Here is a 16,203-nt window from a genome sequence, read left to right as displayed (position 1 = left end):
GATTGGCATCATCCTGAATGTGGTTTTATTGTAATATTCTTGCTTTTTTTAAATAAATGGTTTCCTTCAGATTGGGAGAGGAAGATGGCATGGTGGCACGGGGCATTGTGTCCATTACGCAGCAAGTTTGAGTGGTGCGACTCGGAGCAACCTTGCATACCCCCTATACTGGCCTATAGCAGCGAAGGTGAGCTGGAAGATCTGTATAATCTGAGACGACACGTGGCTCAGTTGAAGCTGGAGATCCGCATGCACCAGGTCAGAGCTTATATTTCTCAAACCTCAAAATCCTGAACCACAGCCTTTTTTACTGACTCACTGACTTATTCATTAGGTGATCTTCAGCAGATAAGCCAAATAACAGACATTAATAGAGTTTGGGTTTCATATTATATATAATATAAAAATTCCCTACTTGCCCCTCCTTCAGGCGGTCTTTTTTTCCCCATAAGCTCGGGTCTTCTACCAAAGGCCTGGGAATTTGAGAGTCCTGCACAGTATCTTTGCTGTTCCTGGGACTGCACTTTTCTGGACAGAGATCTCTGATGTTCCTGGGATCTGTTGGAGCCACTCTCCCAGTTTGGGGGTCACTGCAGCGAGGGCTCCTATCGCCATGGGGACCACTGTTGTCTTCATCTTCCACATCTTTTCTAGCTCTTCTTTCAGCCCTTGATGCTTCTCAAGTTCCTTTTTCCTGCTGTCATTGTCACCTGGTATTGCCACATCTATCACCATAGCCTTAATCTCCCATTTGTCCACCACTACCATGTCCGGTTGGTTAGCCATTATCTGTTTGTCTGTCTGTATCTGGAAGTCCCACAGGATCTTAGCTTGGTCATTCTCAACTAGGGATGTCCCGATCAGGTTTTTTTGCCCTCCGATCCGATACCGATCATTTGATTTTGAGTATCTGCCGATACCGAGTCCCGATCCGATACTTCTTATAATCCATAAAAAATAAAGACGAGGAAAGAAACGGATCCAGGATGTTCCTCATTTTTTATTTAATACCTTATTTTAACATCCAACAACTCCGTTAGCAAATAGAGTACTTACGTGAGGCAGTTTGAACAATAAATAACAAATTAAAAAAATAACCTTAAAATACCTGGCAGGAATGTAAACAAATAAAAAAAATAAAGTGCCACAGTGCCGGTAATTTGCTTTTAAGAACGCATCTCACAGTAGTGTACAGTAATTTCAATTAAGGAAATGAACGTTTTTCTTGATGAAAACAAGCATTTCTACCCTTTCAGGTTTGAGCCCGTTTCTTTTGTCATCCAACGAAAAAAAAAATGATCTCATGCTTTGCTTTCCGCTTCGAACTGCTTCCGTGTTCAACTTTGCCAGCAACAGGCAGCCAATAACCAATAGCGTCTCCGCTACAAAGTGATGTCATGCCGCACGCGTTGATGTTGCTGTGTTGAGACAAGAGGTCTGGTCTCACTGTGTGCCAACGCATAGCTATTGATGTGTTAAAAATGAGAATATATTATATAGATATATATATATCCGATCCCTGATCGGGAGGCAATGCCCGATTCCGATCGAGTCTGAAACCATGTGATCGGGCCCGATTTCCGATCACGTGATCGGATCGGAACATCCCTATTCTCAACCACCTTTGGAGGTGTGTCCCACTTTGACCTTGGGACTTCCAGTTCATACTCGACACAAATGTTTCTGTACAGTATACAGCCACTTGGTTATGGCGTTCCATGTACGCTCTTCCTGCTAGTATCTTACACCCTGGTGTTATGTGCTGGGTTGTCTCAGGGGCATCTCTGCACAGTCTGCACCTGGGGTCCTGCCTCATGTGGTCGACCCTGGCCCCTGTCGATCTTGTGCTTAGGGCCTGTTCCTGTGCAGCTATGATTAGTGCCTTTGTGCTGTGTTCCAGTCCAGTTTTATCCAGCCACTGGTAGGATTTTTCAATTTCAGCCACTTCTTTTATCTGCCAGTGGTACATCCCATACAGTGGTTTGTCTTTCCATGATTGTTCCTCTTGCACTTCCTTCTTGGGTTTCTGCTGCCTGAGGTATTCACGAAGCACTTCATTATTCGGGGCCATTTCCCTGATGTACTTGTGGATCTTTGTTGTTTTATCCTGGATAGTGGCTCTGATGTTCATTAGTCCTCGGCCTCCTTTGTTCCTCTTAGCGTAGAGCCTCAGAATGCTGGACTTGGGGTGAAACCCTCCATGCATTGTCAGGAGATTTCTTGTCCTGATGTCGGTGGCCTCTATCTCCTCCTTCAGCCAGCTTATTATGCCAGCAGGGTATCTGATGGCTGGCAGGGTGTAGGTGTTGATGGTCCAGACCTTGTTCTTCCCATTCAGCTGACTTCTCAGGACTTGCCTTACCCTCAATAGCTATTTGGCTGTTGCTGCTTTCCTAGCGGCCTCTTTGTGGTTGCTGTTTGCCTGTGGGATTCCAAGGTACTTGTAGCTGTTTTCCATGTCTCCTCTTATGCCATCTGGTAGCACCATCTCCTTGTTACCATCCGGGCACACTTATCTAGTCCGAATGATATTCCGATGTCGTTGCTGTAGATCCTGGTGGTGTGGATCAGTGAGTCGATATCTTGCTCAAACCTGGCATACAGCTTTGTCATCCATGTAGAAGAAATAGCTGATGGTTGCTCCATTTCATAATCTGTATCCATAGCCACTCTTGGTGATGACTTGGCTGAGGGGGTTCAGGAAAGCATGCAGGACAGCAGCGGGGACAGGGCATCTCCTTGGCATATGCCGCCCTTGATGATGACCTGTGTTATTGGCTTGAAGTTGGCCTCTAGAGTTGTTTTCCACAGTCTCGTTTGAGTTCTTGATGAAGGTTCTGAGAGTCCTGTTTATGTACAGTTTCAAGTATTCCAGGATCCATGTGTGTGGCATCGAGTCATAAGCTTTCTTGTAGTCAATCCAGACGGTGCATAGATTGGTATGTCTGGTTCTGCAATCTTGAGCTAAAAGCCAGCCAATATTATTATACATACGCATTCCTTTGGGTGTTCAACACGTCTTTCTCTTTCAAAATTCTCTCAAAATCTTCCGTATTTAATGAAGCAAACCTGGCGGCCATGGATGTTTACAAATTGTCACAGTTGCTTGATAGCATGGAAGTTTTACGTCTCCAACTTTTGACGTGTTTTGACAACCATGCAATATAGTAAACCATATTCAATGCTTATTCTCCATTGGGTAGAGTGATGTAGGATAAACGACATAATATTGCATGCTATGAAACCTGCTAGAAGGGAATAGAATGCATGTTTTTATTCCATGGAAAAGGTGCCCTGTATGGAAAATAATTTCCGATATTTCACTCCAATGACGTCACTCAGTGTTTCCCGCTGACTCAACGTGTGTTGTCAAAATGGCGAAACAGTTCAAAATGACAACAGTTAATCAATAATTAAATCAATAATTAATCAATCTTAAAAACAAGTTGCACATTTAAAGTAGTAGGTATGTTGTGTAAATCAAATGGTGCTAATATCCCAAAAATCCATTTTAATTCCAGCTTGTAATGCAACAAAACAGGACAAACACCAAGGGGGGGGGGAAGTTGAATACTTTTGCAAGACACCCTGTGTGTGTGTGTTTGACACAAGTTTCAATTAAGAAAATCGTTTATGCAGATTTATTTAAGCTATATAAAAAAATGAAGAATACAAGTGCAATAAGAAAATGAAGGAAGAATTATATGGTACATGTACAGTGTCAGACTTGATGATTTTTTTTTTTTTTTTTTAAATCCTATTTTAAAATCCTAGTCCATTACCATATACATATCATTTCAGGCCTGGTTTTGGATTAACTGATCAATCTGTCTAACTTCGTTCAAAAATCCTTTTAATAAAGGACAAAATGCCAACAGTAATTTAATCATAGTGATCAGTATCTATCAACTTGCTGTCAAATCAGTCTAGAAAACTTGGGTATAGATCAGGGGTGGGCAATTATTTTTTCCATAGGGCCACATGAGAAACAGAAAATTTTGTGGAGGGCCGGACCATAAGGCTGAACTAAATTCTGCATAATATTAATTGTATTTCTTTATATAAAGCAATAAATATCATTGTTTTTACAAGCTGCTAAGACTGGTAAGAGTATGGAAAAAACGAGGTTGCCTTACAAAAAATGTCATTTATTCAATCAAATTTCCCAAAACAATGGTTAACAAAATGTGAACGTTTGTACCTTTTTTTTTTTCTTCAGTCACATTCACCCCAAAACACAATAAAGACATCAAAATATTGTCTTTCTACTCCAAATATCAAGCAAGATACATCATATTATAATAATGATGTCCACATTTGTAGTCTAATCACCTCATTTGGTGTTTTTTATTTGTTCAGTGAAAGAAATCTAGTCTCTGTTGGTCTTTAACGAGTGCATCAAAGTCAGGTTGAATGTCTGAGGTGGAGATGCGAAGCACAGCTGACAGATGATCATCAGTCTATTCGGTGTAGGTATCAGATCTACAGATTGGCTCGGGCTCCGGCGCCTGCTGGTGACGTCACACTATGTGATTGGCTGGACCGTTTGAAGGATGACGTACAAGTTTGTGGTTGGTCTGGACAAATTACGGAAGTAGTTATCGCGGGATTAGGTTTCATGGGATTTCATGTCATGTTCATGTCGCGCGCATTGCGTTTTTGTTTAACACAACTTCAAAATAAAAGCAATGCACATTCAGTCCATGCATGAGGTAAAATTAAGAAATACGTTTATTTTGTAATTTCTAATTAACCTTACGCGGGCCGGTCAGAATGAACCAAAGGGCCGGATGCGGCCCGCGGGCCGGAAAATGCCCAGGTCTGGTATAGATCATGGGTATGGAAAGGTCTGCTTTTGTTAAAACGAGTTAAAAACAGTGGTTTAGAATATAATTATTAACTGAGAAATTGTTGAGGAAATGTATCATTTAAACAGTAGTTTGGCTAATGAAGACATTTACTCAAATGCAAAGATGCATGTTTTGCTAGCAGAAATATGTAATTTCATTTAAGTAATGTTTCAAAGAAAACAAGGTTCTAGAGGGCAAGGATGAAAAATAACAATGCACAACCTTAGAGATTCCATAAGAGACTAGCACAGCTCACAGCACTGCAGATGAAAACAAGGACAGCTAGCACTGTCAGGCCTTTCAATTACATGAAACTTGCGACGGATAACGTTGTAGGCGCCCAAATTAAGGTCAAGTGCCCAAAATATGCGCCCAAAAGTGGAAACCCCGGAAATGTTGATTAAATAAACGTGGCTGCATAAAACCCAATGTCTTGACTTTCTTCTTTAAAAACACTGAAATTAGCAAGAGTTAGCATGTATTTCTCGTAATTGACTCGAAATCCGCACCATTCCCATGTTTCATGAACGGCGATCGGCACGCCATGATTTCGTGGAAGAGTGAGACTCTCATACCAATGACCAGAGTGGGATTTCCACATTAGGTAAACCTTCTTTTATATAGTTTTATGGCGGTTGGCAAACAGCTTTTAGGTGCATTACCGCCACCTTCTGGACTGGAGTGTGAACCAGAATGTTTACTACCCTATTGTGCTAAATTCTCCTAATAATTCCTGTATCATTTAAAAACCTAAAAATAGCCCTATATCCCACATTATCTGACCTCAACTGCAATAGCTCTCTGATACCTCTGATATGATTTAAATCAGGCAAAAGACTGAATAAAAGAGAGCTATTCAGGACACAACTGTGTATTTTAAGATACAGCTTGCATCTTAAATACACACAGTTGTGTAAGTGTGGGTGGAATCAGTGACTTGGAGCTTGGTCCTCTTGTTGATGATAGACACTGGCCTTTCATTTAAACTAAGATCTTTTACCTGACTACATACTGTGAATTGCACTGCCAATTCTTGTGATGTGACTGAAAAACCTTTTGTGTCACAGGTCTGCTACAGGTTTGTCTCTTTGATGGCAACAGTGCATAACTTGCTTTTTCATTTACAGGCTCCTTTCCTCCAGGCTTTCCTCAGGCCCCAACACATCTTTTAAGTACTAACTGTATTCTAATTATTTTTGTTATGTACAACCCCGATTCCAAAAAAGTTGGGACAAAGTACAAATTGTAAATAAAAATGGAATGCAATGATGTGGAAGTTTCAAAATTCCATATTTTATTCAGAATAGAACATAGATGATATATCAAATGATTAAACTGAGAAAATGTATAATTTAAAGAGAAAAATTAGGTGATTTTAAATTTCATGACCATAACACATCTCAAAAAAGTTGGGACAAGGCCATGTTTACCACTGTGAGACATCCCCTTTTCTCTTTACAACAGTCTGTGAACGTCTGGGGACTGAGGAGACAAGTTGCTCAAGTTTAGGGATAGGAATTTTTAACCCATTCTTGTCTAATGTAGGATTCTAATTGCTCAACTGTCTTAGGTCTTTTTTGTCGTATCTTCCGTTTTATGATGCGCCAAATGTTTTCTATGGGTGAAGGATCTGGACTGCAGGCTGGCCAGTTCAGTACCCGGACCCTTCTTCTATGCAGCCATGATGCTGTAATTGATGCAGTATGTGGTTTGGCATTGTCATGTTGGAAAATGCAAGGTCTTCCCTGAAAGAGACGTCTTCTGGATGGGAGCATATGTTGCTCTAGAACCTGGATATACCTTTCAGCATTGATGGTGTCTTTCCAGATGTGTAAGCTGCCCATGCCACACGCAATAATGCAACCCCATACCATCAGAGATGCAGGCTTCTGAACTGAGCGCTGATAACAACTTGGGTCGTCCTTCTCCTCTTTAGTCCGAATGACACGGCGTCCCTGATTTCCATAAAGAACTTCAAATTTTGATTCGTCTGACCACAGAACAGTTTTCCACTTTGCCACAGTCCATTTTAAATGAACCTTGGCCCAGAGAAGACGTCTGCGCTTCTGGATCATGTTTAGATACGGCTTCTTCTTTGAACTATAGAGTTTTAGCTGGCAACGGCGGATGGCACGGTGAATTGTGTTCACAGATAATGTTCTCTGGAAATATTCCTGAGCCCATTTTGTGATTTCCAATACAGAAGCATGCTTGTATGTGATGCAGTGCCGTCTAAGGGCCCAAAGATCACAGGCACCCGGTATGGTTTTCTGGCCTTGACCCTTGCGCACAGAGATTCTTCCAGATTCTCTGAATCTTTTGATGATATTATGCACTGTAGATGATGATGATGTGTTCAAACTCTTTGCAATTTTACACTGTTGAACTCCTTTCTGATATTGCTCCACTATTTGTCGGCGCGGGATTGGTAATCCTCTTCCCATCTTTTACTTCTGAGAGCTGCTGCCACTCCAAGATGCTCTTTTTATACCCAGTCCAGGGCTGTGAAAATTCCGCGAATTTGGCCGCCAAAAATATCATTTTAGTAAATCATCTAATTTTGCAATAACAAATTGGGGGGGTAGGGGTTGTTGTCTACCGACCGCTAGTAGTCTCATACAGCGAGTGTCACCGAGCCAGCGAGTCTGGGAAAGAGCCTACCGCAAATTGTTCTTTCTGTAACGACATTGTAATTTTTTTGGTATCTTTTTTTTCTTTTGTGACAATGACAGACCAGTTTACGGCATTTGTGCCATGCTTACAAACCATGGCGTGAATCTTGTGTTCTTTTCGTTTTACCATTGTGCTCTTTAAACACGCTTTCGATATCAACGGTTTTGAAAAGGAGAATTTCGTGGTATGTCCGCGTCACGGAGGGACATCGTTCAGAGGGAGGACGGTGAGACCGACGATGTCAAAAACATTGACAAGGAAAACGGCATCAAAAATCCATGGAATTGGCGATGGCTGGAGTTTAAAGCCGGTAATGAATATCTCCATGAGCACATACGGAAGATAAAAGAACCAGGGAAAGCTTACTGCATCTTGTGCCATCAGGATGTGAAGTATGGTTCTGGTGGAAGAACACGTTTGGTTGACCATGTTAAAGGAAAAAAAACATGCGGAATTGGTGAAATTGAAGCTGTTGAACTATAGATTACCAGGTAGACCATCTTGTTCACATTTATTATTTATGTAGTTTTTGTTCATAATGTTCATTGTTATCATGAATATGTAATGAAGGAGAGACCAAAAGAGCAAGGAAAAGCCATATAGAAAGTCAGAAAGAAAAGAGTAGGCTTTCTAAGCTGAAGAAACTGCTAACAAAGAAAAGGAAATAAATATAAATATTGACTTGTAAATAGTTGTATATAGTTTTTGACTAGAATCTGTCTAACATGAACAAAGACATTTTGGTATTGAATCAGTTCAAAAACAAGAACATTAGTGACTATTATTTAATAGTCAGTCTAGAATTTCTCCCCTGGAAAAGACATTATGGTACCCAATGAATTGATACAAGAATATAAGTGAATTTACAATGAGGTATGTTATTGATATATTTTCATTCTTCAAGTGAACCCTTATCAGTTAAAAGGTAAATCAGTTCAAATTGTATTATTTCAACATAATAACAGTTCAAATTAAATGGCATGGTTGAGAAAATATTTGCTTTCAGGAGATGCTTCAAATCTATCATCTCATCTCATTATCTCTAGCCGCTTTATCCTTCTACAGGGTCGCAGGCAAGCTGGAGCCTATCCCAGCTGACTACGGGCGAAAGGCGGGGTACACCCTGGACAAGTCGCCAGGTCATCACAGGGCTGACACATAGACACAGACAACCATTCACACTCACATTCACACCTACAGTCAATTTAGAGTCACCAGTTAACCTAACCTGCATGTCTTTGGACTGTGGGGGAAACCGGAGCACCCGGAGGAAACCCCCCAGACCCCCTGCTAAAATTGTTTCCTCGGATTTTGTCATTTCTATTTCACAGTCCTGCCAGTCATGTTAATGACCTATTGCCAATTGACCTAATGAGTTGCAATTTGGTCCTCCAGCTGTTCCTTTTTTGTACCTTTAACTTTTCCAGCCTCTTATTGCCCCTGTCCCAACTTTTTTGAGATGTGTTGCTGTCATGAAATTTCAAATGAGCCAATATTTGGCATGAAATTTCAAAATGTCTCACTTTCGACATTTGATATGTTGTCTATGTTCTATTGTGAATACAATCTCAGTTTTTGAGATTTGTAAATTATTGCATTCCATTTTTATTTACAATTTGTACTTTGTCCCAACTTTTTTGGAATCGAGGTTGTACATCAAGAGGGATTAATGCTGTAGACATTTTGCAATAAAGGTAAAAATAACATTCATAGAGGTTGTTTTTTTTTTTTTTTTAAATTCATAACTTTGTAGCTAAAAAAGCAGCAGCAGGTTTAAACACAGAGCACTGGGAAAACAGCACTATGCGTGTGCAGAAAAGCCCAAATTACCCTGCATCACGACAGAAAAAGCCCAAATTCAGAAATGCAGGGTGTAGCCCAAATTATGTAATTGAAAGGCCTGACTGTGCAGTTCATGTTTGTTTATTCAGCATCTATGATAGCAGGTAGGCAACCTTTTAATAGGTTTGCACCATTAATGTTGGCCTTTACAATAGAACATTCACTAAGGGGACCTAATTCATTACTGGTTTACCCTGACTGTGTAGAATGCTTTGACTGATGGGTTACATGCCCACAGACCATAGAGCCCTTTGGCTCCTCTATAAAATAGTTGCATCACATTTTTCCCTTTAGTTAGCAGTGCCCTTCAGCAGTTTTCTTTTACACAGTTTCTGTTGTGCCTGGAACAAACTTTAATTGACGCTCCTTTTATTTCGTTTTTAAATTTTATTTATTTATTCTTGCGCCGCAAAGGAAGCCTTCAGTCTAGACATTTTATGTGTCCAATTTGGCTTAATGGCATTACATGAATAACAGCGGTTTGCATTTTTTTTTCTTCCTACAGGCCATGTGTGATGCACTTCTAGATCTGACCTCCTGTGAGTCCTCATCTGGGCGCCCCAGTGCTCATGTACTACGTGGTGTGTATTCGCTCCTGGGAGAAGGAGGCGCTCAGTTTCCCAGCCTGGTTTTGGACATTGATTCAGCTCAAACATAAAGAAACATAACATTAATTTTCTGATGAAATGGACAATGTGATGAAACTGGTCTGATGTAGGCCCCTGGTAACTGTTTGGGTACTGTCCTCCTAAACCGGAGATGAACAGAATTTTTTTTTTTTTTGTGTGTGTGTGTGTTTTGACAGATGTTTGCTCAAATGCCTATATATTGGGAGCCAAAATCCTGGAGCTGCTTGGATGTAGCAGAAATAAAGCTGCCAACTTGCTTTTCTCTGTCATTAATGGCTGACTTTCTCCTGCTACATTTTAAATCGCTGCACTGCAGCAGTTGACTTGGAGGCTTACCAGCAGCTTTAACATTTCAAGCCTTTCATGAAGATTGATAATATAAATGTAGTGGGTTATGTCTCATGAGTCGTTTTGCTGAGCTTTTACCACCAGAGAGCACCATGTTCCAAATTAGCTTGAAGATTAGGTTAGGCCATGTCTGCCTTCCTGATTTGCACCTTGACAAAAGTTATAAAAGTGCGCATGTGTGTCTGAGAGATCAGAGTGCTGTTATGAGTTTTTGTCTGCGTAGGCAAATGAAACCGCCTGTGTCTGCATTCTCATCATGTCTGGAAAGCACTGCTATCGTCAACGCTATCTAACATTAACCAATATTTATCTTTAGCAATGCTCACCAATATCCTATTCAATTGTTTAATTGAGAACATCAAAAATCATTAAAGCAATTTAGATGTTATCTCATCAGGCTTTTTGTCATTTTCTGAGTAACACATTGCTGCTCTGTCATCAGAATTGGAAGTAGCTTCTTTTGTCTGACTATCTGGCAAAATAATTTTCCCCTTTGTGAATCATGAAACGGAACAGTTTATGCTGTTTCTATATCACTCAGAGTCTGTTTTTATCAGTGAGCCTTATCTTTAATTTTGCTGTGTACCTAAAGCTAGTTTGTACGTAGCTAGAAAAGGCATTGCATGTACAGTTATGTACAAAATCTTTTCCCATTGTTTTTGAATAGGGAGGATATATACCTGTTCTACAATTGACCTAAAAATAGAATTGTAAACTTTTAAAAATAAAACATGATTGTCGTATTGATTGAATAAAGGCATTGGAAGATATTTAGCAGTTATAAGAGATGAGACTGGGCAACATCTGCAGACACAGTTGGAGTATGAATATTAGCTGATCATGTTGTATAGTAATTGTTTTGTGGGATTCCCAGCAGCCGAGTCACTCAGAGAAGAACTGCTGAATGTTCTCATCTCATTATCTCTAGCCACTTTATCCTGTTCTACAGGGTCGCAGGCAAGCTGGAGCCTATCCCAGCTGACTACGGGTGAAAGGCGGGGTGCACCCTGGACAAGTCGCCAGGTCATCACAGGGCTGACACATGGACACAAACAACCATTTAGAGTCACCAGTTAACCTAACCTGCATGTCTTTGGACTGTGGGGGAAACCGGAGCACCCGGAGGAAACCCACGCGGATGCGGGGAGAACATGCAAACTCCGCACAGAAAGGCCCTCGTTGGCCACGGGGCTCGAACCTGGACCTTATTGCTGTGAGGCGACAGCATTAACCACTACACCACCGCGCCGCCCCCGCTGAATGTTTTTTGTCATTAATCTAATCCTGTATTTCAAGCACCACAGAGGCTCTGTGTTCAAACTAATCATGCATGTGTATGACACACTGAACCAATCTTTAAATGTTTCCTTGGTTACAAAGGATCCATGAGTGACACATTAGTTTTCTGCACTGTTGTATGTCTACTACAGAACATTTATGCACAGAGTAGTTTTTAACATGCTGCCAACTCAACAGCGTGACTCATCCTGCTCTTTGCGATACAATGAAAGTCTGATTTGTCATCATTGTGGAGTGTACACAGGGCGATCAATGCTGTCCATGACTTTTATGAGGACTTGTAAGAGTCTTAATTTATACCAGACTCTTGTAGATCAAAGTAGGCTGATCCATATGGGAGTGTGGGGGGGACAGATGGCAGTGGTGGGAGCCTCCTCCAACCCCTCACAAAGAAAAGGGGGAAACCAAAAGAGCACAACAAAGTGGACAAACAACAGATAATATACTCATTCCATGGGCATGAGCTCACTCTTAAACCACCCTGCTCATCCTTGTATCATCAAGCCTTGATTAAAATCAAGGAAAGACAGGATGTGTGTCTATGACATATGGCTTGTAATTGCATGTGCTCATGAAACAGGATATAATAAATTTAAAGTGATATTCTATAAAGCCACCAGCAAAGATTTATAATGTGTCTCAAAGGCATAAATGAATGTGTGTTTGACACAGTTTTCTCACTGCTTTTTATCGTTGCTTCTTGGCTCTCATACTGAGGACTGCCAAATTCCATTCTGATTTGTTAAAATAATCCATTTAGTACGTTTTACTATAAATTAAACCATATTGCTTAGCATGTCCTTGGTCAATTTGTGAAGAACATTTTAAAAAAAGTTATTTTATACATAATTTGTATGTTTGAAACAATAAGGCAAATTTAATTCTTATCACATTACCTATAGCTCTTTCATCTATACGTATATACCTGTTCTCAGGAGGATCCCCAGGTGAAACAGTTTTGTAAATTATTTATCTTACTACTAATTACAATGAATATAAAATGTTGAATATGGATGACCTGATCAAAACATGCTTTGACTAGCAATTTTCAGATACAGTATGTGAAGTCAAATATCAACTCCCTTTAGTTCAACTTCTTAAATCCAGCTTTGTCTGGTACAAGTTCAGCCCACTTTTAAGATACTTAGAATCTCTGTTAAGGAATCCATAAACATATAGATGAACTTGGGTCATGGGGAGAGAAAATAAACATTGCTACTGCTAGTGTAACCATGTGATAAATCAAGATGAATGTAATGTGATAGAGGGGGTGGGGCAAGACACAAAGAGGAAGTTCCCTCTTTGGAAGGAAGTAAGATAAGAATCTGTTGTAAATAAATCAGGATTTGGAAAGAATTGGGGGCTGGATAGTATGGTGGGAGGAGGTGCAGTGGTGCTTGAAAGTTTGTGAACCCTTTAGAATTTTCTATATATCAGCATAAATATGACCTAAAAGATCATCAGATTTTCACGCAAGTTCTAAAAGTAGATAAAGAGAACACAGTTAAACAAATGAGACAAAAATATTATACTTGGGCATTTATTTACTGAGGAAAATGATTCAATATTACATATCTGTGAGTGGCAAAAGTATGTGAACCTCTAGGATTGGCAGTGAAATTAGAGTCAGGTGTTTTCAGTCAATGGCATGGCAATCAGGTGTGAGTGGGCACCCTGTTTTATTTAAAGAGCAGGGATCTATCAAAGTCTGATCTTCACAACACATGTTTGTGGAAGTGTATCATGGCACAAACAAAGGAGATTTCTGAGGACCTCAGAAAAAGCATTGTTGATGCTCATCAGGCTGGAAAAGGTTACAAAACCATCTCTAAAGAGTTTGGACTCCACCAATCCACAGTCAGACATATTGTGTACAAATGGAGGAAATTCAAGACCATTGTTACCCTCCCCAGGAGTGGTCGACCAACAAAGATCACTCCAAGAGCAAGGCGTGTAATAGTTGGCGAGGTCACAAAGGACCCCAGGGTAACTTCTAAGCAACTGAAGGCCTCTCTCACATTGGCTAATGTTCATGAGTCCACCATCAGGAGAATGGTGTGCATGGCCGGGTTGCAAGGAGAAAGCCACTCACTGATCTCCAAAAAGAACATTGCTGCTCGTCTGCAGTTTGCTAAAGATCACATGGACAAGCCAGAAGGCTATTGGAAAAATGTTTTGTGGACAGATGAGACCAAAATAGAATTTTTTGGTGTAAATGAGAATCGTTATGTTTGGAGAAAGTAAAACACTGCATTCCAACATAAGAACCTTATCCCACCTGTGAAACATGGTGGTGGTAGTATCATGGTTTGGGCCTGTTTTGCTGCATCTGGGTTGCCATCATTGATGGAACAATGAATTCTGAATTATACCAGTGAATTCTAAAAGAAAATGTCAGGACATATGTCCATGAACTGAATCTCAAGAGAAGGTGGGTCATGCAGCAAGACAACGACCCTAAGCACACAAGTCATTCTACCAAAGAATGGTTAAAGAAGAATAAAGTTAATGTTTTGGAATGGCCAAGTCAAAGTCCTGACCTTAATCCAATCGAAATGTTATGGAAGGACCTGAAGCGAGCAGTTCATGTGAGGAAACCCACCAACATCCCAGAGTTGAAGCTGTTCTGTAAGGAGGAATGGGCTAAAATTCCTCCAAGCCGCTGTGCAGGACTGATCAACAGTTACCAGAAACGTTTAGTTGCAGTTACTGCTGCACAAGGGGGTCACACCAGATACTGAAAGCAAAGGTTCACATACTTATGACACTCACAGATATGTAATATTGGATCATTTTCCTCAATAAATAAATGACCAAGTATAATATTTTTGTCTCATTTGTTTAACTGGGTTCTCTTTCTCTACTTTTAGGACTTGTGTGAAAATCTGATGATGTTTTAGGTCATATTTATGCAGAAATATAGAAAATTCTAAAGGGTTCACAAACTTTCAAGCACCACTGTATTGTGGAACCTAATAGCATTGGGCAGAAAAGACTCCCAGTACTACAGCACATTTGAGACATGAACTGAGGGTGCTCCTGGATATCATGCCATGGAGAGGATAGGCAGAATGTTCTCTAAAACTGTTAATGTCCTGTTTTCTGTGCTGGCCTCACTGGACTGTTCGTTGAGGTGCTAGGCATCCCCTGTGTGATGCTGCTTTCCCAGCAGCCCACAGCATAACCATGGAGTTTGGCCATAATAGATGTATTGAAAGACACTGAAAGTCATGAACCACTTATAAAGAAGATGCACACACTTTGCTTTGGTCTGGTTTTTCCTCTATAGTGTGTCTGTCTGGTCCAGTCCAGTCCAGTCCACTGTTCAGACAGATTCCCTGGAACTTGAGGCACCACTGGATGGTGATTGTTTTAAAACAGTAAACGCAATACAGTGAAAATCCACCACCAGTTAATTTTTGTTGATGTTAAGCTGCAGGTTTAATTGTTTCCCTACACCACATAATGTCCTGTTCCCCAAATCATCTCTACTGTAAACATGCACTACAGTGACAGATTCATCAGAAAACTTCTGCAAGTAACATGAGCTGGTGGTGTCGTTCGTCGTTGTCACTGCCGAACCCAATCCAGGCTTGAGGCAAACCAGAACTTGACTTGGCCAGAATTGCAGCAGTAGGGTGGCCAGTTCCTTTCTGTGCACTCACACATATTCACACCCACGGGCAATTTAGAGTAGCCAGTTAAACTGTCTTTGGACTGTGTTGAAAATCCACCCAGAGGCAACTGATGCAGACATGGGGAGAACATGCAAACTTCACACAGAAAGGCCCCCATTGGCCACTGGGCTTGAACCCAGAACCTTCTTGCTGCTAGGCAACAGTGCTAACCACTGCAACACCATGCTGCCCAGCTGGTGGTGTACTGGAAGTCTAATGTCAAGTGTAAAGTGACAGAGAAAGAGGATCATATCCTGGGAACTGCTCATCACCGCTTCTTACCCAAACACAGAAAATGTAAGAATCAAAGAGCATAATCCTGATGGTGGATCAGCTTTTGTCTGTAAGTTTTGTGGAGCGAATGGATCAGAGCATCTCCACATCTATGTGTACTTGGGAGGCCAACTGTACTGGGTTCACCTGGTCCATGTTTGGAGTTGTACCAGTCTCTCAAACGTTTTCACGATGCAAGACATCTCATCTCATCTCATCTCATCTCATTATCTCTAGCCGCTTTATCCTGTTCTACAGGGTCGCAGGCAAGCTGGAGCCTATCCCAGCTGGCTACGGGCAAAAGGCGGTGTACACCCTGGACAAGTCACCAGGTCATCACAGGGCTGACACATAGACACAGACAACCATTCACACCTACAGTCAATTTAGAGTCACCAGTTAACTTAACCAGCATGTCTTTGGACTGTGGGGGAAACGTGAGCACCCAGAGAAAACCCACGCGAACACAGGGAGAACATGCAAATTCCGCACAGAAAGGCCCTCGTCGGCCACGGGGCTCGAACCCAGACGTTCTTGCTGTGAGGCGACAGCACTAACCACTACACCACCGTGCCGCCCGATGCAAGACATCTCATCTCATCTCATTATCTC

General features: G+C 41.1%; 1 protein-coding gene across 2 annotated transcripts in view; it reads left to right on the top strand.

The window, feature by feature from the left end:
- LOC132868494 (uncharacterized) overlaps positions 1-10,251 on the top strand; it is a 37,533-nt gene extending 27,282 nt beyond the window's left edge. For both annotated transcript variants that reach the window (XM_060901411.1, XM_060901410.1), the window contains exons 9-10: positions 71-258; positions 9,871-10,251. In XM_060901411.1, coding sequence (XP_060757394.1) covers positions 71-258; positions 9,871-10,023 — 341 coding nt within the window. In that variant the 3' untranslated portion in view covers positions 10,024-10,251. The remainder of the gene's footprint in view (positions 1-70; positions 259-9,870) is intronic.
- Positions 10,252-16,203: the final 5,952 nt, after the last annotated feature.

The sequence above is a fragment of the Neoarius graeffei genome, chromosome 20 (assembly GCF_027579695.1).
Source record: "Neoarius graeffei isolate fNeoGra1 chromosome 20, fNeoGra1.pri, whole genome shotgun sequence".
NCBI classification, from domain to species: domain Eukaryota; kingdom Metazoa; phylum Chordata; class Actinopteri; order Siluriformes; family Ariidae; genus Neoarius; species Neoarius graeffei.
Note: the sequence above shows the minus strand (reverse complement) of the source record. Positions and strands in the feature narration are given on the sequence as shown.